This window comes from Apium graveolens, chromosome 5 (assembly GCF_009905375.1).
Source record: "Apium graveolens cultivar Ventura chromosome 5, ASM990537v1, whole genome shotgun sequence".
NCBI classification, from domain to species: domain Eukaryota; kingdom Viridiplantae; phylum Streptophyta; class Magnoliopsida; order Apiales; family Apiaceae; genus Apium; species Apium graveolens.
In genome coordinates, this window is record NC_133651.1 from 137656366 (window position 1) to 137681036 (window position 24671).

At 34.0% G+C, this 24671-nt stretch overlaps 2 protein-coding genes across 2 annotated transcripts; one reads left to right on the top strand and one right to left on the bottom strand.

Moving 5' to 3' along the window:
* Nucleotides 1-15135: 15135 nt before the first annotated feature.
* LOC141660399 (uncharacterized) lies at nucleotides 15136-15921 on the top strand. Its single transcript, XM_074467383.1, has one exon. It carries the CDS (start codon nucleotides 15136-15138, stop codon nucleotides 15919-15921), a length of 786 nt encoding a protein of 261 aa, XP_074323484.1.
* A 994-nt stretch (nucleotides 15922-16915) lies between these two features.
* On the bottom strand, nucleotides 16916-17779 carry LOC141724463 (protein LURP-one-related 6). Its single transcript, XM_074526617.1, has 3 exons — nucleotides 17548-17779; nucleotides 17170-17427; nucleotides 16916-17038 (listed from the first exon to the last, which is right to left on the bottom strand). Exons 1-3 carry the CDS (start codon nucleotides 17764-17766, stop codon nucleotides 16916-16918), a joined length of 600 nt encoding a protein of 199 aa, XP_074382718.1. The 5' UTR covers nucleotides 17767-17779.
* Nucleotides 17780-24671: the final 6892 nt, after the last annotated feature.

The window sequence follows — 24671 nt, forward strand, 5'->3', positions numbered from 1 at the left end:
CAGCCAGAAATTTAATTGATTTTTCAGTCTAAGATGGAATTTTAGCTAAGTCAAAATTTACATCTCGACGGATGATCTTTATCCATCGAGTTTGATCATCCGTCGGAATACTGCTTGTAAATAAAAATCAATTATTTTTCTGGAATATTTTATAACTTGACGGATAACAGTTTATCCTCATCCGTCGAATTATCTTAATCTTAGCCGTTAATTTCCTGAACATTATCCATCGAGTATACTCACAGTTGTAAGCGTAACACGACGGATAATTGATGGAATTTTTACAGTTTATTTTTAAACGGCTATTTTAGGCAATTTTCATTGGTTACTTTATTTTACTTTATTATTTTTGACAGTTATTTTTGAGATAGTATAAAAGCTTATTTCATTTCTATTGCTTTTCTTTTATCATTCTCAAATTATCTGCTCTAAATTCTCTCTTTCTCAAAAGCAATTAGCATCTCTATGTCTGCAATTTCCACTCTCTAACAATGGCACCAGTAGTCAGGATCATGTCACAAACTGGATACATCTATGAGAAGAACAACTTCACGGCTCTAGTGAACAAGGGGATTCGACATTCAAATGACTACCACAAAATGATGGATTTTGTGAAGAACTGCAAACTCAGCTATGCAATGCTAGAATCGCCCACCATCTTCTGTGAGGTTGTTGAAGAGATGTGGACTACTGCTTCATACAACTCGATAGATAAGACCATCACACTCACCATTAAAGGTAAGGAATTCTGTATTAATAGTGATGTTATCAAAACATGTTTCAAGATTCCTGATAATACTGTGACCTCACCACACACAGACACTGATATAGTTAATATGCTTAATTCCATGAACTATGCTCTTTCTACTTTTAAGTTAAGTGACATTAGGACATTGGGTCTTAGGAAGGAATGGAGCTTCATGTGTGATGTAGTGACCAAGGTCTTTTCTGGTAAAATCAGTAATTTTGATTCTGTCAATATTTCCATGCTTAACATGATTTACATGCTAGTTACAGATAAGTTCTTTAATTTCAGTGATCTTGTTTTGTTTGAGTTGGGATTTAAATTAGGAGAGTTAAATAAGAGGGGCAAAAATGTTTATTATGCTAGATTTTTCATGATGTTAGCTAACCACCTCTCTGAGGAAATTGTACTTGAGAACCCAAACAACAAATTAGATTGTTAGGCTCAAGAGAGAAGAATTATTGCAGATTTGAACAGGGCAAATCATCATGGAGAAGTGCCACTCTTCTATTTCCCTGTAATGGAAGCACCTCAGGTAAGTGAGGTAAGTTCATCTGTCCCTACTATTCCAACCTCACAAATTTCTTTGAATTCTAGTGTAGCAATGGCAACTGTGTCAATGACCCAATAGTTGCCTACCCAAGCTACCAAATCATCAAAAATTTCAAAATCCAAATCAATGAAAGCCCCCTCTGGTATCTCTCAAAAGATGCCAGTTACAAAATCTACCAAAACCAAAGAGGGGAGTGTGAAGGTGGGTAAGGTAGGTGAGGGACAGGGTGAACATAAAAGAAACCCTAAGAATAAGGATGGAGAGTTGAGTGGTTCCCAGCCTAGCCACACTTCAGTTTCCCAATAAACTGCAATAATTAATAAAGATAAAAGCTCATTTTTAGTTGCATCCTCCCAAAAGGATGTGGCTATTGAACAAAGCTCTCAGCCAAGAGCACAGGCCAAGAGGGTAAGGGACACTAGCTCACCCCAAACTTATGCCCTAAAGAAGAAATATAAAACCTTTGGGGATGCACAGGGTTCACACACTGTGCAAACTGGTGCTAAAGACACAGTCACTGCACCTTCACAAATTCAACTTGATGTGGCTCCAATAAATGTGGAGTCACAGCCAAAATCATTAGTTATAGAAGCACCTCAAACACCAAATTCTCCCACAAACTCTCTGGATGTGGACATGATCAACACATCAATTCCTGATTCCCCTTCTTTAACTTTGTTGGGGAAGCCAAAATCTATTGCAAGTGAGCATCATCTTTTGGATGATTTATTGGCTCACTTGCCAATTCTTTCAGGGACTGTTAAAACATCTGTGCCAAAAATCTCATCAATCAGCATAGAGTCCACAATAGTTTCAATTCCAAGTTCATTCATTTCTACTCTCTCGATGGATATTGCTCATCCGTCGAGTAGTGGTTGTATCCCTACGGATAAGCTTGACAGTATTTATCCGTCGGATAGTCAAATTACTAACCCGATGGATATTCCTCATCCGCCGGGTGTCTCTGCACAACTTCAAATTTCATATATTATCTCTAGTGCAGAAGACTTAGTGGTTGTACAATCACTCTTAGGATTGAGGGAAAAGAGTGTTATGAGTGAGAGTCTGGGTGGGTTGCTCCCAGGAAAAAGGAGAGCAAAAGAGTGAAGATATGAAATCCATTTCTTCAGGATTGGAAAAAGAGAGTGAGAGGAGTCCCACCTTAGATGGTAAAGGTGAGGGTGTGAGGGTGGGAAGCCAGGTTGAGACCCTGATGCAACAAAAGAGAGAACAAGAGAGAAATGTAGGTACATGAGCTATAAGGATGGATGTCATTGCTAGTGAGTTAATGAAATGTCCAAGATGCAGACAGGGAGGGACTATCTCAGCAATCTCAAGCTGTTATAGATTCCACCTTCCTTGATGCTAAGGCATTTACTCACCTTGTTCCAGCTTATCAACTTCTAGCTGAACAGGGCAATGACAATGCAGAAAGGATGCTCAATTTGGTTCATACCACTCAGTCAATGCTAAGAGCTAAGAATGCCATCACAGTTTTGCCCTCTACAGCTGGTGATGTTGATTATGAGACTGGTGGTTCAGCAGATTTCTTAGGGGATGAAGGTGGAGATAGTGAAGAAGAGCCATTGGACATAGGGGGAGAAGTAGGTTCCAGTTCAAGATCAGGCATGCCATCATGGGCATTTTCAAAATATTGTGATGAACACTACTTCAAGACAACCCTAATCCAACTCATAAATCAGACAAATTCTGCTCTTCAAACCACTACAAATGCCAACATCAAGAAGCTCCTTCAAGCACATCTTGCTTCTCTGCAACTATAACAGATTCAAGGCTTTCAACATGCTAGAGATGTCATCACCATCAAGGGTGATATTGATGAGATGAAAAAGGCTATTTCTGACAAGATGGACTCTAAGCTTCCAGAAGCTACAATGCTTGACATCAAGAGACAACTCAGGAAAAATTCTGATCTTGCCACAAAGATAGATGCTTTAGATACAAGAATGTCAGCTATGGAAGCATCTCTAACAGTCATTCATCTTCATCAAGCTCAATAAACAGACTTGCTTCAGAAATTGGTGGCTGCACAACCCTCCTCCTCTACTCAATTTGATGATAACAAAAAGGGGGAGAAAGGACCAAGTGAGGGGGAGAAGCTTCAAATTCAAATCAGTAAAGTAATTGTGCCTATAATTGCTTTCACAAAGCCACCAGTAACAGACAGTATTGATATGATCAATGCAGCAGCAGCCAATTTAAGAGAAGCTGAAAAGGATTAGTTGAAGCCAATCAACTGGGAGAAAATTGATGAGGATGTTCAAAAGAAGTTTGGGCTAGTAAAGGAGCCAATAAAGTCAGCCATTCATCACTCTCAAGTCAAGCAAATCTCTGTGAATGAAATGAGCATGAACTTTTTGGAAAGAGGACAGCCATCCTGCATCAAATCTCCAAAGGCTGAAATTATACTGAAGCAAAGGGTGAACTATCCAAAATCATCATTGAAGAGCCCTTTGGATATAGTATATGAGACACCTAAGCCTGATGAGAAGAAGCTTCTATCAAGATCAATTTCCTTCTACAAAGATCCAGCTGATTCAAAGGAGAATTGCTAAAGTTTTCAGGAATGGGAAAGAAATTTATGTGGTGGCTGGACATCCTCAATTTGCTCAAGCAAAGAGAGAAGAAAAGGCAAGATTGAAGTAGGAAAAAAAGCAAGCTATTTTAAATACCAAAAAGGCTAAGCAAAAGAAAGAGCAAGCTGCTATCTTGGCCAAGCTACAAGCTGTGAAACCAATACAACAAATTCATGCTCAGCCATCTGAAATCACTGAATCTCAAGATCCAAAGAAGCAAGTTGAATCACAACAGAAGAAATCTCAGAGATACAAGGAATTGGCCAAAAGAACCAAAAGGAAATTGAACTTTGTTGGTAAGGAATTGGAGGATCAGTTTCCCAAAGAATCCACTCTAACTACAACTCAAGCATCAAAACCCTCTGTGGTATTTGAAGACATCAAGGTGGTGGATCCTTAGAAGAACATTCATGGTGAACCTATTGTGCCTAAGGATGAACCAATAGACTGGGAAAGCCTACCAATTCCTGACTTTAATCTGCCAATCCTTAACAAGCCAAAGAGAACAAAGTCAAGAGCAGCCAAGAAAGTGAAGTTATCACCTCTCAAATCCAAATCTCTAGTCAAAGCTCAATCTAAAGTCAACAAGGGAGATTACATGTACTTGTGTGACATCAAGGAATTCTCTGATCTAAATCTCTATCTAGATGAACTAGAAGAAGTGAGAGGGATTGATGCATACAGAAATCTACCTAAAAGGTTAGTTTTCAAGTACAAGGGAGGAAAGAAGATTCAATGGCCACTTCACAGGATCCTTCAAGAAAGCCAAGTTGTACTGATAAAGGTTTATTCATCTTTCAAGAAGAACTTTGGGTTCAATGTAACTGCAAGAAGACTAGTTCTAAAGAAGATTGAAGAACTGAGGAGTATTAGAGCTAAAGATGCACTCCCAAAGACTCTAATTATTCCTTACACAGGGAGAAGAGTGCATCTAAGGCCCTACTGGCTGATGGAGTTCATGGATGACAAAAGAGTTAGAAGATTTTTTAGATTAGAAGACCAATTGAGCATCTCTAGCAACGAGACTCTCTTGGAGATGCAAGAAAAGCTAAACCTCTCAGAATCTGATGAACTGGAATTCCACAGACAACTTCAAAATTAGATAGAAGAAAATAACAGAAAGCTAGGAAAGAGATCCAGACATTCAAGGAACTAGATAAATCTGCTCAGCCTAGAGGAGCACCTTGAAAATGATTATGAGCTAAACTTTGTACATTTTGTTAAATGAAGCACTTTACAGTTTTATCTACTTGCTTTCAAAGTTGTATTTTTAGGGTGTTTTGTTATCATCAAGTTTCTCTTAATTTATGGCTACAATTCCAGTAGACATAAATTGGGGGAGATTGTTGTGTATATGTTGTGTACTTGATGGTTTCATTAACAAAATATATTGGTAGATTTTACTTAGTAAAAAATGTAGCACTCGACGGATAAGGATTATAGTCCCGACGGATAACTCAATATAGTCCCTACGGATGATGATTTATTATCCATCAAGTGAGTAACTTATGTAACAATAAGTCTGTAGCACATTTTTGCATACACATTATTTAGATTCTGTAGTAGTACTCAAGTCATGTTGACTTTAACTAGATATACAGAATAGGTTGATTAATTGTACATAGATGATGTCTTGTAATTCTGCATAAATGAAATGAAGTCAAGTTCCAGATTGCTACCCGACGGATAAATAACAATGCTATTCGACGGATGATCAACAAGACAACCCGACGGATGATCATGAACTCGACGGATGATCATGAACCTGACGGATAAAGAATTCAAATATTTGTTGACAGTGACAACACAGTCACATGCGTCGAGTGTATGCAAATGGAATGTGGTAGCCTATTCAACTGGATTTTAGAGAACAAAGAAGCATTGCCATTTCTATGCTATTATGAAGATATTCAAAGATACTGGAATACAGTAATGAAGTAGCATAGTATTAGACGTGATAGTTTTGTTTTATTATCTTGTCTTATTGCTTTGTAATCTTGGTAATATATAAACCAAGAAGTAGCAAATAGAACAATTAACTAAGCAACCAAGAGAGAAATATTCGTAAACTGTATTCCTAGCATTTCTCTACAATCTTAGTTGTTGACAATTTGTAAGCAGCTGTGAGCTAATTGCTACACATAGTTCTCTTGATATATTATATATCTCTGGTGGATACATTCAAATCCACCAGAAAGTTTGTATAGACTTGTGTTTTTAATTACTTGTGTTTTGATTCATTTCAAGTTATTATTCCGCACTCTACAAATTAATTCACACTGATATATATTTAAGTTAGAAAAAATTTATTTGTGAAAAAGTTTCAAGAATTCCATTCAACCCACCTTCTGTAATTCTTGTTGCATTGTTAAGGGACTAACGCAGCTCCAAACACTTCAATGATTGCTTTAACAAATCTTCGTAGACTCTCTATTGCTGTACTCTCAACAATTCGAATGTAATCATCGATAGCATCAGTTGCCATTCCGTATGCAAGCATTCCAAGTGCAACTGTCACTTTCTGAAGAGATGATAATCCACGAACTCCCACAGCATCAATTCATTGCGTAAAATAATTATCGTGAGCTGTAACTAGAGATGCACAAAAAGCCCGGCCCCGAAAACCTGGCCCGGCCCGATCTGGTCAAAGCCCGGTCATGCCCGGCACGGTCAAAGCCCGGTCTGGTCCCGGCCCGGGCTTCGGGCCTCGACGGGCCCTATATTTTTAGTAAAAGCCCGGCCCGGCCCGGTTAAAAGCCCGGGCTTCGGCCCGGCCCGACCCGATTAAAAGCCCGAAAAATCTCGATTATAATCTGATTATTCTAATATATTTTCTTATATATTTATAAATTCACATTTACTATAAATATAAATAATACTGAAAACACATATATATATTTACATATTTGTGATTAATAATATTATATATATACTTCGTTGCATAAATAATGAAAAAAGATATAATAAGTATACTATATATATTTGGATATCATTGTTATCATAACAATGATAAACTATATTATTCTATAAACATGTTTATTTTTTGCCGAACTTAAATGTTTTCAACGAAGTAATATTTTCATAAAATATTCCATGTAAACTAATACATTTTTACGATGATCTAGTTGCTAACATATGTATTCTTCGGAATCTCTAATAATACTCGATCTGATTTAAATTAGAAAAAAGCCATGCCCGATCCGATCCGGCTCGAAAAAAAGCCCGGTTAGGCCCGCATCGAGGGCCCAAACGGGCTTTGACATTTTCGGAAAGCCTGGCTCGGCCCGGCCTTGTAAAAGTCAAAGCCCGAAAAGCCCGTCCCGGTCAAAGCCCGGGTTTTTTAAGGCCCGGTCAAAATCCGGCCCGGTGGGCCTTTTGTGCATCTATAGCTGTAATTGCTTCTTCAATTCGTAAAATAGTGATCTTCACATCCGAAATCGTCGACGAAACTGTGTTTCTGTGTATGTAGGTGTAGTAGAAAAATAATCAAGATATAGTCTATCATGACCTTCTTCTCTATTTCGATCAAGTACACGATGATTCATAGTGGAACCACCATGATGCGAGACAGAATTCAATCTTTATCGTCGATGATGAAGGTAAACAGCACTCATTCTCATTCTTGCTTCATGTTCTTCTTCTTCGGCTTACATAATATCAAAAATCATTCGTGTGGTATTGTCCATTACAAATGAATGGTTTAGAAGTGGGATTGAATTTGAGTTGTGTCTGGAAATTGTGTTCTGGCTAGCTTTCAATTTTGCTATCTATTTATAACATTTAAAATATGACGGTTATAAAATATAGCCGTTGAAATATAGCCGTTGCAAATATAGCCGTTGGAATTTGAAATAATATTAAAATATTATATTTGAATTATAGCTAACCATTATAACTAATACCACTGGAGCACAACCTCTTACATGTTCAGCAAATTTTACCTAACAGTTATTATATATTATTTTAGCTAACCATTTTAGCTACTACCCTTGGAGATGCTCTTAACAAGATATAGTAGCAAAAGAAAACAACAAGAGTGACAAGCATTTGATTCTTTTTTATTCTTAGTGACAGAGAGTAGTACATGCTAAATGGGATGTCATATTTATAGGACAATACATATAATCACCTCCTACAATGTGAACATACAATAACATTTATGTACTTGCATGTATTGGTATCTTTGATGTACAATTCTTCATTTCATAAGCTCGAGTATCAAGTATTTGTGGCATTTCTAGAAATCATTTGACAATCACTAATCTAGACCATGCTTATCTCTTTGTTTTGTATATGAATATTATAACAATTTACATAGGATTATTACTACCACTAGCTAGTAGCTCCACTCTTTTCTCAAAATCTAAAATGGTTTACCAGGACCGACCCTAAGTTACAAAATTTACAAGATGTCTCATGCGCCCATAAAATTTTTAGCCCCATAATAACTCAAAACTTAAAAATTATTCTTCTAAATTTTTGCTAGAAAAATTAGCAATCATATATTCAAAATTAGAATTTGCAAGCATATCCTTCTCTATTTATATCATAGCTAACTCATTCAATCGTTATTGTGACATACTAGACCGGAAATACGACTTAATCAATTTTAACAATCAAATTTAACTAGAAAAAACTTCGTTCCGCAGAATTCCTTATAACCGGAATGTTTAACATTGTTCTGTAAGGAATTGTCGCTCTAAGATAGTAACCTTCCATGCATTTTAAATAGTTCAACATATCAATTACCTTTAAACATATCAATCACCTTTTTTTTACTTCTACAAGTAAGTATTCTTTTAAAATTCTTAACTCAAGAAAAAAAGGGAGGATATTTTCATTAATATTATAAACAAAATCATTGTTTATAAATTCATCGAGATTCAAACTATTCTTCATTTAAGCACTTCAATTTTGTCAAATTAAATAGAAATTCAAAAATTTGCTCATATATTTAAAATGATTTAAACCTGGATATTTGGATATTCAATAATTTATCGTCACGATCTAGCAAACATATGAAATAATTTACTTGAAAAGATTGTTCACGTAATAAAATAAAATCTTCTTCACCACGTTTGTCGAACTATTTTCTTCAATCTTTGACTTTCAAAACCATGCTCCGGGCACTTTTGAGAAAAGCGGGGCTTACCATCACCCAACATTACCGCTCAGGAAAAGGAGAGCGGGATATTCCTTTGAACAACAACACTGATGGATTACATTGGATTAAATCCTCGTGTCAAATTCTTTAACCTGGAGTGAATTTCTGTACCAAAAACTTGCTCAGGTAATTTTGTTTATCTAGATAGAGCTAGTCAATAATATGTATTGTGTTACTACTACTGTTTTAGGTCATAGTGTTTGATGTAACTAGTTTAATTATGAGGAGATCTTTGTTTCTTTAGTCTATTATTCAAACTTTTTTTAGCATATTATTACATACATTGCAGTATTTGTATCGAGTGTTAAATTCATCTGTTACTGAATATCTTACCAGATGTATGATTTTCCTCGTGTTTCATATTCCTAACTTTTTTTAGAAATCACTTATCACTCAATCAATTGAGATTACATCGTTGATTTGATAAATGTATGTGTTGTTCTATCGAATTTTCACCTGCTGGCTGAAACACAGCAGGAAGCTCTGACTTCGGGTTTCTTGTTTGCTCGTTTTTTACATCAACACGTTAGTATGAACAAAAAAAGAAACTGTTTTTATTCCAGCATTTCGGAAGCAGTTTCCCTAATTACAATGAACTCTGTTGTATTGTATTGTAAAACAGAAATTACAATGGACTCTGTTGTGTTACAATATGCCATCTATCATCAGCTTTGGGGTCTCCTTTAGATCCTATGAAGAGGTTTCCACACGATCTTTTGTTTTGTTGACAGTTCGCACCCTGCAAACTTTTTTTTGTGTCCGTAATTAACCCCCATTCAGTAATGATGTTTGTGACTGAAATAACATCTTAAATAAATGCAGCTGAATCAAGGAAACATTGTGCTATAGAGCTCATGTTTTCACCATATGTTTGAATCTGTCACTTTATGCTTACTTTATGCTTATTCATATTGTCGCGTGTTGCTGCAATAGCTACTATGAGAATTTTACTATATCGTCTACAAAGAAGTCACTTGGTAGTCTATGTTGAACATGTGTAGTAGTAGCTTTCTCATTTTGCTTATAAATAAAAGCTTCATCTTATCCATATTTTACGCTATTACATTAACCATTTATAAAGAAACAGATTAAGTGAAGCTTGGAAGAGAGGGCATAGCTCTCCCAATGTCAGTGCGGAGAAGAAAACTTTGAGAAGAATAGGGAATGAAAACAAATCTAGTTGTGTATTGTTTTTGAGTAATTTTTTTGTAGCAGGAATTGTATTTAACAAATCTTATGGTACTTGTAGGATATGCTGGAGTATGATTCAAGTGATGAACTTCATGTTTGCTGCATATTATTACTACAGCTGAGCCTGTCTTTCTGTTATGTCACTGTGATACTGTGAATTTAAGCCAATCATTGTTGCACTTTATTAGTAAGATGACACCATGCAAAAAACAGAGGAAAGCAGATGACTAAGGATATGTGACATCCAGTCATGACATTGACACCATCCATCCCTAGTAGCTTGGTTAAGGGGATTTGACAGACCCTCCTCAACACACAAGAGAAACAAAGACAGACAATTCGATAAATTTAACCACAAGTCAGAATAAGTGAATAATTTTGAGGGGAGGAAAGTACTAATTTTGTGATTTATCTTCTCTTTTTTTCCCAATGGATGTGCCCAGCAAGTTTTTACTTGATAACATATATTTGATACAGGGTTTTGCTGGGGTATATAATATGTAAACGATCTTTTGATACAGAGTTTTACTTGATAACATATATTTGATACAGGGTTTTGATAACATATACTTGCGAGAAAGAATGTTTAGTTGCTTGAGAAGAGCTTTTCAAAGATTAGCAGTTTCTTCTTCAAAGATTACCCATCAGGTTTGCAGTATTAGGGCATTCATATAATGGGGTAATTATGTTATCTATTACAAATTTACATGAAAAATTATAATAACACTTGAAATTTGATGTATACACGATGATGAATGCAAAAAGGTGGTCAAAATTATTAGTAGGGGGTTCAGTTATTACAGGCGCTGCAACAGCGTACTCCTCCCTGTGGATATGTAACAGTTACTTTGGTTGATAACCAAGTTTCGGAACAAGTACTAGAAGATGAAGAAGACGTTAAATATAAAGAGCTGGAGCGTAAGAGATGATGAGGATATGGCATAATATTTTTAAGATTGAAAGAGACGGCCCTGAACTCTTTTCCAAGGCTAACAATGGTAGATCTCCTTATGAAATTTTATACCCCATAGGGAGGAGGAGGAGGAGGAGGAGGAGGATTAGCGTATATGTCATCCTCATTCTTCTCAAACACTAATTAACCTTTAATTTTCCTAAGTTTATATAATCATATACCATCTCATGATTTTCATTATCATACTACTTACATTTATCATTTTATGGATGGACAAATTGTAGTTCTATGACATATTGCGTTATCTTTATCTAATTCAGCTTACCATGGATGATATTCTAATGAATGATTTGTGCTTTAGCATATTATTTTGGATGACTTTTTCTTTAAATACAGTAACTTGATAGAGGGATCCAAAATTCAATTCTCTCCGAAAATTAAATTCTCTTATAATTCCTTCAAAATTACATAGATGAAAATTGATTTCAACGTTTGGGCGCCGACGGTATTGAGAAAAATAAAATAATTCATTGATGGCTGCTTAAAACTAGAAATTGCAAAAAATTGAATAGGTTAGAGTTTGAGGAGAATCGACGAACCACACCCCGAAGGCAGAACGATGAAATTGGGGTTTTTCTATCAAGCACTTCATAGATTCAAGAGTAAGTACTCAAACTGATTATATGCGAAAAACATTATGTTAGTTTGTTAATGAAAAAGAGCCGAGCTGTTATAGTAGAGGCGACATACAACTATAATTGTTACCAATTTAACAATTTTGAAGTACTTCTTCACAGGCAATTTGTAAAAAAAAACACTAGATACCATTCAATTGCCATTCATCCTGAAATATTATTTAATAATTATTATGATTTATGACCTCTAAATAACGAAGTATACAGAATGATATAGCAGGACTCTGTGATAATTGGAAATGGATATATAAAGGAGGCTCACGAGAGTAATTTAATCGCAACTGTACTGAAAAAAATGAAGAGGTAAACTGGAGATTAATAAAGAAGGGGGAAAATGGAGATGTTAGTTACATATGCTCATACTCTGTTACTAGCTCCTCTCTGCTCTTCTTAAATTCTAAAATGGTTTACCATCACCCTACATTACTGCTGAGGATCGGACAGCCGAAGAACCCTTCGAACAACACTGATGATTACATCGGATTAAGTCCTCGTGTGTACACTCACTCCTATAAATTTTCATTTTTTATGGTATTTGCTATCTTCAATAACTGATTTTATTTTTGCGTTGTTCCTGTTCAGGTGACTTGGAGTTGATGAAGAAGATACCCTCTAATCATGGATTCAAGGATCATCACGCTTATTACGCAAGTCTCATGTCAAATTCTCCAACCTGGTGTGCATTTCTGTACCAAAAGCTTGCTCAGGTGATTTTTGCTAGTAAATATGTATTGTGTTAGTACTATTATTTTAGGTCATGATGTTTTATGAATTTGGTTTAACTATGCGGAGATCTCTGCTTTTTTAGTCTAATGTTCTGAGTATTTTTAGCATATTGTTTGTTACACACGTTGCTGTACTTGTATCAAGAGTTATATTTATCTGTTGTTGAATATTTGATTAGATGTTTGATTTTCCTGGGCTTTTGTATTCCTATTGTTTTAGAAATCACTCAATCAATTTGTTTACATCTTTGATTTAATAAGGACACTCTGACTTAGGGTTTCTAGTTTGCTCGATTTTCACTTGAACTCGTTTTTATGAGCAAAAACAGAAATTATAATTATATTCCCGCATTTTTCCCTTATTACAAAAAACTCTGTTATATTGTACTGTAAAATAGAAATTACAATGAACTCTGTTACTAGATGTGTATGCAGTAGTTTGGGGAAGTAGTAGTTTAAAATGAGAAGTGATGTAACTTGTGGAATCAAGTGGTGTCAGTCTGATCTGAAAGATAATGCATGTTATAGGGCTCATTCTGAGATTGAATCTCTGGATGTTCCAAATGTGGTGAGATTGTTCCCCGCCAGAAAATCATCTACTTGTTGTTTCTTATGTTTTATATGCATGTGTTATTGTCACTGTCATCGTTTGATTAGAGTCAGAAGATGTGTATAGTAGTACTGACCTCTTAATCATAACAATGTCAGTGGTGCCATCTATCGCCACCTTTGAGGTCTCCTTTAGATCTTATGAAGAGGTTTCCACAAGATTTTTTTTTTGTTGACTGTCAGCACCCTGCTAACCTTTCGCTGTGTCTGTAATCAACCCCCATTAATTAATAATGTTTGTGATTGAAATTTGTTGCATGGGAAGATGGGAAGCCCCCATCTTAATTAAATGCAGCAGAATCAAGGAAACATTGTGATCTAGAGGTCATGTTTTCGCCAGATATTTGAATCTGCAAATAATTAATACGTTACTAGTGCTTATTCATATTTTCGTGTGTTTCTGCATTAGCTACTATGAGAAATTTACAATGTCTTGTACAAAGAAGTCACTTGGTAGTCTATGTTGAACAATGTGCAGTAGAAGCTTCCTTATTCTTCTTACAAAGGAAAGCTTTATCTAATCCAGATTTTGACATGAACATGATTACATAAACCAGAGATATGTAAACTAGATTTTGGAACTCTTTTATTAGGGCTTTGTTCTGTGCTTGACTCTTTGTGTTTGTTTCTAAAGTTTATAACTATCCTCCGTCTGACTAATATGTAGTTTAAATATAACAAAGCCGTGATGATATATATAAAGTGATCAAACATAACTACATAAGCTTTATACACAATTACTGTTAATTAGGTGCTTGATTTATGAGAATCAGAACCAGCCATAGCTCTTCAAAGAATTATGAAAATTAGTTTGTTGCGATTTTGGGGTGTAAACTGTTTCAAAATTAAGTTTGAAAGCTGTAAAAAAGTGGCTATATATACACGTTAATATATTATGCAATAACAGTGTATTCCACTGCTTAGAAAATTACGGAAATATAAAGATGTATAAGGCAAGAATAAATATGAACTGAAAGTAATCGGAGTAGACTTTTCAACGAGTATTGCCATTTCAGATTAAATGAGGCTTAGAAGTTAGAAGAGAGGGCATAGCTCTCTCAATATCAGTGCAGAGAAAAAAACTTTGAGAAGAATAGGGAATGATAACAATTCTACTAGGGTTCTGTTGAGTAACTTTTTTTATAGCAGGAATTGTATTTAATGAACTGTCAATCGGTTATAACTAATTTCAGTCAGTACTTCTTGGAAAATATTTCGGTTCTTGAAGGATATGCTGGAGTATGATTCAAGTGGAGAACTCATGTTTGTTGCAGCGTGGCCCTGTCTTTCTGTTGTGTCACTGTGATAAGCTAGTTTGAGTTTTAAAGCCAATCATTGGTGCACTTCTTTTATTAATAAGGCTGTGTGTGTGAGCTAGGATCAATATTGACAATAGCGTGACCACTTCCACTGAATGAAATTAGAACTTGTTCTACACATTGAGTCACATTTTGTTGGAATAATCTTAAATTTAGTTATTAATTATTTGTTTATTTAATTATTAGATATTTAGCAATAGATTAATTATTAGAGAAAAATATTAATTTAGAATTGTTTAGTAGTGGGGTAGTGGAGTAGTGGAGTTATGGAGTAAATTATGGACATGTAATTTACCCATTAATTAGTAGTGGTTAGTTTTAGTAATAGTTAGTTTTAATATGTTTGTAAAGCCTATATAGGCTAGTTTACCTTGAGTTTTAGAAGAAGAATAAAAACAAGTAAAAATAGCAGTACAAGTTCTCTGTAAAATGTAGGTGTCTTTTTCTTCTCTAAGTTTTTCCAACATTGGTATCAGAGCCATATGATCCGGGGCTTATAAAACTCTTATAAAAATACACATATACATATATATATTATCCTTAATATTTTCCATGGCATCAAACAATTTCTCCGTCTTTATTCCATTATTCAAATGAGATCATTATAATTCATGGGCTATCAAAATGAAATCATATTTGAAAGCTATGAGTTTGTGGGAAGCAATCGAGAGTGATGTTGAGCCAACCCTTCTTCCACAAAATCCAACAGTAGCCCAAATCAAAAAACGTGATGAAGAAGTGGCTAGAGAAGCAAAGGCACTTTCATGTCTACATTCGGCTGTGTCGGAAGAGATCTTTACAACTATTATGAGTTGTGATACTCCTAAAGAAGCATGGACAAAAATTAAGGAAGAATTTGAAGGCAATCAACAAACCAAACTGATGCAAATTCTGAACCTCAAGAGAGAGTTTGAGATGATGAGAATGAAAAATAATGAAGGCGTCAAGGAATATGGGAGTAGGTTGATGTCCATTGTTAACCAAATCAAACTACTGGGTGGAGATTTCTCAAGTCAAAGAGTAGTGGACAAACTTTTAGTGACTCTTCCTGAGAGATATGAAACTAAAATTTCCTCACTTGAAGATACTAAAGATCTTTCGAAATTAACTGTTTCAGAATTGATCAATTCACTTCACGCCGTGGACCAAAGGAGATCAATGAGGGAGGAAGAAATTGGAGGAAAAAATGAGGGACTGCTATTAGCTAAAGCTTCATCCTCAAAAGGCACAGGTAACAAAGTTCAATGCAACCATTGTCATAAGATGGGACATGAAGAAAAAGACTGCTGGTACAAAGGAAAGCCACAATGCTACAAATGCAAAAAATATGGGCATCTGGCAAAGAATTGTAGATTTCAGAATGATGAAGAAAGGATGGCACAATTGATCGAGGGAGAACCACTCCTTTAGAGTTGTGGAGAGAAAGTGCTCCAAAGTGTTTTTGATGAGATAGTGCATCAAAATTGATGGTGGTGAGAAGTGCATCACAGGCGAAGAGAAAGTGCTTCGTAAATTTAAGATTATGGGGTGAATGTTGGAATAATCTTAAATTTATTTATTAATTATTTGTTTATTTAATTATTAGATATTTAGCAATAGATTAATTATTAGAGAAAAATATTAATTTAGAATTGTTTAGTAGTGGGGTAGTGGAGTAGTGGAGTTATGGAGTAAATTATGGACATGTAATTTACCCATTAATTAGTAGTGGTTAGTTTTAGTAATAGTTAGTTTTAATATGTTTGTAAAGCCTATATAGGCTAGTTTACCTTGAGTTTTAGAAGAAGAATAAAAACAAGTAAAAATAGCAGTACAAGTTCTCTGTAAAATGTAGGTGTCTTTTTCTTCTCTAAGTTTTTCCAACACATTTCATATATCAGATCTAATGTGTACAATAAGTTTAGTACTGGAAAATGCTTGTGGAAAGTAAATGTCATATAATTTTTTACTCTTCAAATTAATATACAGTTTCACTAATTTGTCATATATTTGCTTTCTAGTGTGAGAAGTCTCCAACTTCACAATGTGATGGTGTTCAACAATCTTTCAATAAGAATTGTGCAGGAGCTAAGTTTGCAAAAGTTTCTGAGGATTTTCAGCATGGTAAGTAGTTTATCCTGTCTGGTTTGATTGAAATCTAGCTAGAGTTGTAATGTTAAGAAGCCCAACTAAGGACACTTCAGATCACAGATACTCCAGAATTGGAAGGCACTTATGTGAGCAGTGCTGGGTAACTGCCTGCCCTTGCCAGCAGATCCTGAAGCAACCACCAACTAAAATATGTCCTAAAAATCTAGATACTCTATGACCTGATTAGATACGACATACATGTCTACCTATATACATAACAAACTGTGGACAGAAATGAATTAGTAAAAAAGTGAATATGGTGTCCTGGCTAGTTTTAACATCTAGTAGATCCATTATATATATAGTCCAGAACCGCGATGACTCCGAAGACGAATGCTTGATCAACTCCAGGCTTCACCAGAACATTATACACATCATTGGTTGCCACCAGTCCTTCCTTTACACCCACCTGTACATGCATGAACGCATATATATGTTTTATAGTTAATTACATATAGGTTTAAGAGTTCATTTCATGACTAAATTTGAACATTATTCGTATATTAATTTCATAGCAACTTCATAAACCAGTACCATTGCTAGAACAATGCCATTGGAGTCCATTATGCTGCATGCCCTATCGGGAAAGTAGCCCTTAATCTCAAAATCTTGGTTATGGTTATTATATGCCCTTGCATCAATAGAGATCTTGATCTGATTTGGATTTATCATACATGAATAATTAGGCTCCTTCACTCTAAAAACTGGTTTTTGAGATTTCTCATACTCTAAAGTAGAATATCCTCTCCATTGCCTATAAATACTTAGAGCTTCTACTAGCCCTCCCTGCATTTTAACAGAAAGCAATTGCAACTTATTATTAACTGTCACAATATAAAATTGGAGTTATTAATGCTAAATATAGTATGAGGCTATGAGCTTAGGTATGAACATAAATGACAATACCTTTCTGCGAATAAGAAGCAAAGGATCTCCATCACCGTCCCTTAATAGCAGCTCATCCTTTTTCCCCAGAACACCACAGCCCTCAACTCGAAAAACAACATTTTGGCTGCTGCAATCCGTGACAACAAAACCTCCTCCTGTTACCACATGTGGCCTCTTTCGGACTACAAAAACTACCTCAGAAGATGAACAGAACTCCATGCTGATCACCGGCATCATATTTCCTCTTGAACTCCCCATTTTTTTAAGTTCTTATGAAAACTCTATCACAACTTCTGGTTGAACTTGTTAACGTGAGGACGTGTATATTTTATGCTGAAAAACCTTACATTTCTAAAATTGTTTTTTAAATTCAAAAGTTGGGCGAAGCTTGACTAACAATGTAAACAGTGATAGAATCATTTTGTGTGGGGGCATGGATTATGTATAAACATGGAAAGCAAGGATGCATGATTAAGCTTTATGGTTGGTAATCATATATGCATGTTGTTATAGTAGTTACTCTTTGGACTTCTGAATTTTTAAACCTCATCTCATAAACTTTTATGTTGTATGAAGTTGTAGTTTAAAGGTATCGTGATTCTTGAGCTTTGAAAATTTGGCTGCCTAAAACGGTAAAGAGAATCATTTTAGAAAAACTGGTTCAAAGAATAATATAAGCATGCAGCATATCAAAGATCAGATCAATGGGTTCAAAACTTGTCAAACCTCTTAAACTTTAATCTTGTTGTACCACTTATTGCTCTAAAGTTTCAATACAGAATCTAGCTTTCTGTTTGATATAATATATGGATTTGCAAATGAACAAGTAGGTTCAAAGTTCGGGCAAATACTTCGATCAGAAAAATTCGTGACTCATTTAAACTACAGTATGAGCTATTGATTACTTACAACTCTGTAGGTAATCTTATATTTAAATTTTGTAAAATTTTATAATAAGTAAAATTAACATAAATGAGTAATTAATAAATAAATATAATGGTATATACTATATGGAAATGCACTACTAAAATATTTTTATATAATCTCTACATTATTTATTAGTGAAATATTTTACATATACTCTTAACCAAATATTTTAATCAATTGGAGCTCCTCTTAATTGTACTCACTAATTTATTTTCTTTCTTTTTCTAAACTAATTAATATAATACCTGATTCTATCCATCTGGTGAATTAATCTCACTATCGTGTTAATCAATCATAAAATAATGAATTATTTGATCAATACCAATTCTGAAATTTAGACCAATCAAATTAAATTAAATCTAACATAATTCTTAATATAACTTAACTTCTTTGAACTGATAAATCAAGCACGCTACCTATAATTACAAATTAAAATTATAATAAGAAGGTTATTTAAATAACTTGCACATAATACACACACAAAATTAGACCAGATAGGAGACTTGACACAATTTTTAGGCTACGTGTTCAATGGCTTATTATATTTCTTTTTGCAGGTTTCTTTTTAATGTTTAATAACTTTTTATTTACCTTTTATTATTTGATCTCTAATTATTATTATAAATTTTATAAAAAAACATACATAATGACATATATTATAATTATATTTTAACATATCAAATAAATAAAAAAGAGAATAATCCAGATACCTCTTTTACTAATATCCCTTAGTCTAAATACTAATTCTGAAATATGTGGTCTTATATGCCATAAACTTTCATAGATTCGCAACAAAATAATTTTATATTTTGCAATTTTTCATATTTTAATATTCAACAATTCTCCATCTTAATTTTAGAAATATTTTAAACTGAAAGAATATGGGTTTAGAGTGTAGGGTCATCTGACTTTAAATCCTAATTAAAAGTGTAAATCTTAATTTTAAAATTTTAGATGTGACACTATCTCACACTTATAAAGATTATTAAGTCTCGTACTCAATTGACACAAAGTAATATTATCCTCTTATTCTATTGAAACTGTTATGCTTGGTGGTACACTATCTGTCATCTATTTGGTATTATTTTGGGGTATGTTTATTTAGAACATCCATTCAATAAAAAATTTGAATTTTATCAAATTACCTATATGTCAAATCCGGAATTTAAATTTGGAATTTGGTCAAATTCAATAAAATTAAAAAAATTAAAACCTAGAATAAGAAATATTAGAAAAACACATGTCATTTCTCATAATTTTTTTCCCGGAAATTTTTTTTCCCAAATTTTTTTCTCAAAAGTTTTTTTGTGGAAAACTTTTATTCGGAAATTTTTTTCAGAGAACTTTTTCTCGGAATTTATTTTGAGAAACTTTTCTCAGAAATTTTTTCTCGAATTTTTTTTCTCGGGAACTTTCTCTTAGAATTTTTTTTCTCAAGAACCATTTATTTGGAAATATTTCCCCAATAAACACTTCTTGTGAAAATTTTTTGTCGGGAATTTTTTTCCCGAGAATTCTCGATAAATTTTTCTCACATTTCTCAAAAAAAAATCTCGATAACGTTTCTCGGGAATATTTTTCGTCGAGAAATTTTTTCCAAAAAAAAATTTCGTGAAATCTTTTTCAAGAAAGAATTGTTTATTGATAGAATTTTCTGAAATCTTTTCTGGATGAAAACTTATCACAATTCTTGGACAAATCCAACAGGAAAAAAATCAAGTTTCGAAAAATCCTAAAAACAAAGTTTTAAAATTCAATTTCTTAATTCCGAACAAAAGATCTGAAATTGAAATTCCGGATTTGAAATGAAATAAATGTTTACCAACGCGACCTAATATAAATATTTAATTAGAAAAATTATGATTTTTATTTTTGCAAAAAAAAAGGTTTTTTCAAATTTTTTTTGTAAAGTACGATTTTTTCAAATTCTTTGGGAAAAGTGAGTTTACAACTCGATGTAACCTCGTATGCAATAAAAATAATCTACAATTCAACCAAAAACAATTTCAGTTTTCTTTCCGAAATGTTAAAAAAATTGCATATTTAATTAATTTTGGTTGCAAATTATATTTTTACAAATAATTTCAAATAGTAGCGAAATCCCAAAAAAAACTAAAATAATTTTGATAATTTCTTGATATATTACAACAAAATATTATTTCTTTTTTATTGACCTTGAACACAAATATAACTAAATGTCATTGATCAAAGCTATTAATGTAACGACTGGAAAATTACGCTTGTATTATATCGTAATAAAGATAAATTATGTGTTTTATTGTGTCATTTATGTGTAGGTAGTCATAAAACCCTAACTGTTATGTGTTACGTGTATTTCGTATCATCAGGGTATTTTTCGGGTATTTATCGGATATTTTATTTCGTACTAAAAGCTTTCATATCAAAAGTTATACGACCCAGACTATGTTTTAATAGCTGATATTTCAAATAAAATAATTGGCCTTATTTTTATCAGAATGGCTTGTACCATTGTGTTATTCTAAACATCTAGATATTTTATAAATTTTCTCGTTTCGTGAAAAATGACTTTTTCATGCCACTTCGGGTGTTCCTGAGATGTTGGGGCTTTGATTGTATAGTTCATAAGCTTTGATTTGAGATATAGAACTTGAAGTTTCCATGTATAGATGAGTGGAATCGATGTTTGGCCGGAGTTTTGTCGAGTTTGACCGGAGGTCAGGATTTCGTGATGATTCTGGTGATTAAATGGTTGATTGAAGTTGATGAACTGATTTGGAATTGATTCCAGTTGAAAAAGTGACCAAACCATGTCTGGATGGGCCTGGATATGGTGGGCGGAAAGTTTTTCCAGTGGCCGGATTGTCTCCGGATTCTAGGTTCTTGGAGACCCGAATCTGTTCTTGGCGACCCGATTTTTGACCTATCTTTGACCCGCTTTTGATCCATTTTATCATAAGATCAAATTCTGACAAATGTTTCTTCCAATTTTATTTTATTTTTATTTTTAGTAATTATAAAAATCAGTTTTATTTATTTTATAAATTGATTAATTAATTGATTTATATTATAAATATTTTTGAAATATTTTCTAAAATTCGAAATTAATTATTTCTTTAATTATTTATTAATTATTTTGATAATTAATCAACTTATTTTCAATAAATCATAATAAATTCATTTTAATTCCAAAAATTTTGGAAAAATCATTTTTAATTCTGATTTTGCTAAATATTTATTTAAAAAAAATTTAGGGTTCAATTATTTTGAATAATAAATTGATTTATTCTTATTTATTGATCAATAATTGAACCGTTTATCCGATTTAAGCGAAACGAAAGCCCTTCGACTCGGAAAAAATGATCTATTTTCATTAAAAATAGTTTTAAATCTTAATTTCTTTTAGAAACGAGTTGACTTTCAATATTTATTTAATTATAAGCCCTATTACTTATAGAGACGAGTTCAATAAATTCCGAAAATTAGGAAATGAGCCAGATATTGTTCAAAAATGCGAATAGCGAGTCGATTTCAATTCTAAAAATTATTTTAAACCTAAAATGACTATATGACTTATGTGTTATGTGAATTATGTGGTTAATCGAGTCCTATTTTTTTATTAATTACTATACGAGTCAATTATAAGCGTACGGGTAGACGGTAAGGGATACATGAAGTTGGTTTGGGACGCAATTGAGATACGAGTTGACTAAATAAACATGTTTCTTTGATAGAGACGAAGCCAAAAAGACGGATCGGGTCAGTGTTAGAGGACGGTGATATAATTGCAGTAAATCGCGTTAAAGACAAGTTTTTCCCCTATTCTAAATTCAGAATAGTGAATTATTTTCTCTTATTCTGTTACACTCGATAATTCTTGTTCACAAACACTAATACACAATTATTATTCCTTTTTTCATATTTCATTTCGATTCCTGATTTCTCCTAACTTGTTGAATCCTCTATTCATATTCCAATAGTTTATATATATATATACACATATATCCTGATATATTCCGATGTTGGGATACATCAAAGCATACCGATCATTCTGGTTGCTCATCTATGGACTGGATGGTGACGATTAGGATCAGGTATCCACTTAATCCTAAGGATCGGGAATTAACCGGATCCTTGTGTTGGGCCATAGAGCCTGGATAACCGAATGGATCTATACATTGAGGTATGGATTTGCACTGTATCATGGCTGATCAGCAGGATATAGGTGCGAACTTGTGTCTAGTTTAGTTTATTGATACTCGCCGTCGCCGATAATGGCCATTGTTCTTTTCTTGCGAGGTTATATCTTTGCAGGTGTAACGAAGTTACTGGTTCACTTAGCTTACTATAACACTGTTTATATATTGTGGACTTGTTGAGCAACTTATGGCTCACCCCCTTTTTGTTGTTATTCATCTTATTATTTTCAGTTGAAAAGGAAAATGAAACCTATCTGGACTTGTGCGGTAAAGAAAAGAGTCAAGCAGCGGGATCCTCTAATACTAAAAGTGTTGATCCCAATCCAGGAAGAGAGGTTTGAGTTTCCTGGGCAGGTGTAGTGTAGATAAATAATATGTGTGTTTTGATAAAGATGAAGTTAGTTTAAAACATGTTTAGACAATGGTTTGTAATAAAGAGAGTTCTGTGAGATTTTAAATTTGGGTTGTAATAAAGGTAGAGTGTTGTTCTTGTTTTTATACTCTAACCTAAAAAGAACCTGATTAGTTGTATGAAGGGGTTAGATACATATATATATATGTTTAATTGTAATACATGTTTATATAGGTTTGGTAATTAGTAAGTAACCCCCGGATCTATACCCCGGGTTTGGAGGGCGTGACAGGTTTGTCATCAGAGCTGTAGGTTTTGGTCCCTAAAACAAGAATATTAGTATTAAGATAAGATATGAAGATCACATAAGATAGGAATCAGAAGCTTAGGATGTAGATAATTTTAGATTATGAATATATAAGTTTTCGGAATGTTGAGTGATCCTTTTCCTTACTTTGTTATATTATCAGATGACATCAACAACATCGTCTGAGAGGAGTGTTACCGGGCCAGCTGCACCAGTAATACCACCAGTTGTGCATGTTGTTACTTTAAAGCAGTTTCAGTCAGTTAAGCCTCTAGAGTTTGAGGGTACGACAGATCCTACTAAGGCTAAGGCTTGGTTGAAAGAAATGGAGAAAGCGTTTGTGCTTGTGAAAGTTCAAGAGGATCAGAAGAATGATTTTGCTAGCTATTTCCTGAAAGGAGAAGCAAACTATTGGTGGGAATCTAAGAAAGCTTTAGAGGGTGAACGCATCGTAACTTGGGATAGGTTCACTGAGTTATTTTTGGAAAAGTATTTTCCTTGCTATATGAAGAACCAGATGGAAATCAAGTTCTTAGAATTGAAGCAATGAAATATGTCAGTGACTTAATATAAAACCAAGTTTACAGAATTGGCTATATTTGTTCCGGAACAGGTTGATACTGATGAGAAGCGGGCTAAGAAATTCCAGCAGGGATTGAAGCCATGGATTCGTAGCGGAGTGGCAGTATTTGAATTGACGACATATACAGTCGTGGTTCAGAAAGCCATGATCATTGAAGGGCAAAGTGAGATGTCCCAAATGGAAAAGGGACAAGGAAATTTTCAGAACCGTTTGAACAGGAAGCCCAGATTCCAAGCCCTGACAAATATGAATTTTAAAAGGATAGGACAAGACAATCAGAGAGCGGATAATCGTTTCCAAGCTCCCAACTAGCAGGAAATCATCATACCCCCATTAGCATACTGTAAAACATGTGGTCAAAAACATACAGGTGTCTGCAACAAGGCAAATGTGGCATGCTTTAAGTGCTAGCAGAGGGCATCACTCCAATGAATATCCAGCATGGAGAATAAAAGTTACTTATTTCCAGTGTGGGAAGAAAGGGCATGTTGCTAGGGATTGTAGAGGACCAGCGATGGAAGCTAGTGTTCCAAGAGTGTTGACATTACCTCCACCACCACAGTAGAGTCAGCCTAGGGCGAGAACTTTTAATATGACTATGAAGGAAGCTGTGCAGAGTCCTAGTGTGATTGCAAGTACGCTTGCTGTGAATTCAGTAGATGGAAAAGTATTGATTGATTCGGGAGCCACTAGATCTTTTATTTATGAAGAACTCATTGATAAGATATGTTGTGAAATTCAACGGTTGGGCGAGACGTTAAATATAAAATTAGCGAATGATGACCAAGTTCCTTT

What these genes read in the sequence shown, in the direction of transcription:
- LOC141660399 (XM_074467383.1), top strand. Translation starts at nt 15,136, where the DNA reads ATGAAATCATATTTGAAAGCTATGAGTTTGTGGGAAGCAATCGAGAGT.
- LOC141724463 (XM_074526617.1), bottom strand. Translation starts at nt 17,766, where the DNA reads ATGATGCCGGTGATCAGCATGGAGTTCTGTTCATCTTCTGAGGTAGTT. An exon ending in TGCTTCTTATTCGCAGAAAG is followed by an intron (nt 17,428 to 17,547) that starts GTATTGTCATTT and finishes GTTAAAATGCAG; the next exon opens with GGAGGGCTAGTAGAAGCTCT. An exon ending in TTGTTCTAGCAATGGTACTG is followed by an intron (nt 17,039 to 17,169) that starts GTTTATGAAGTT and finishes GTGGGTGTAAAG; the next exon opens with GAAGGACTGGTGGCAACCAA.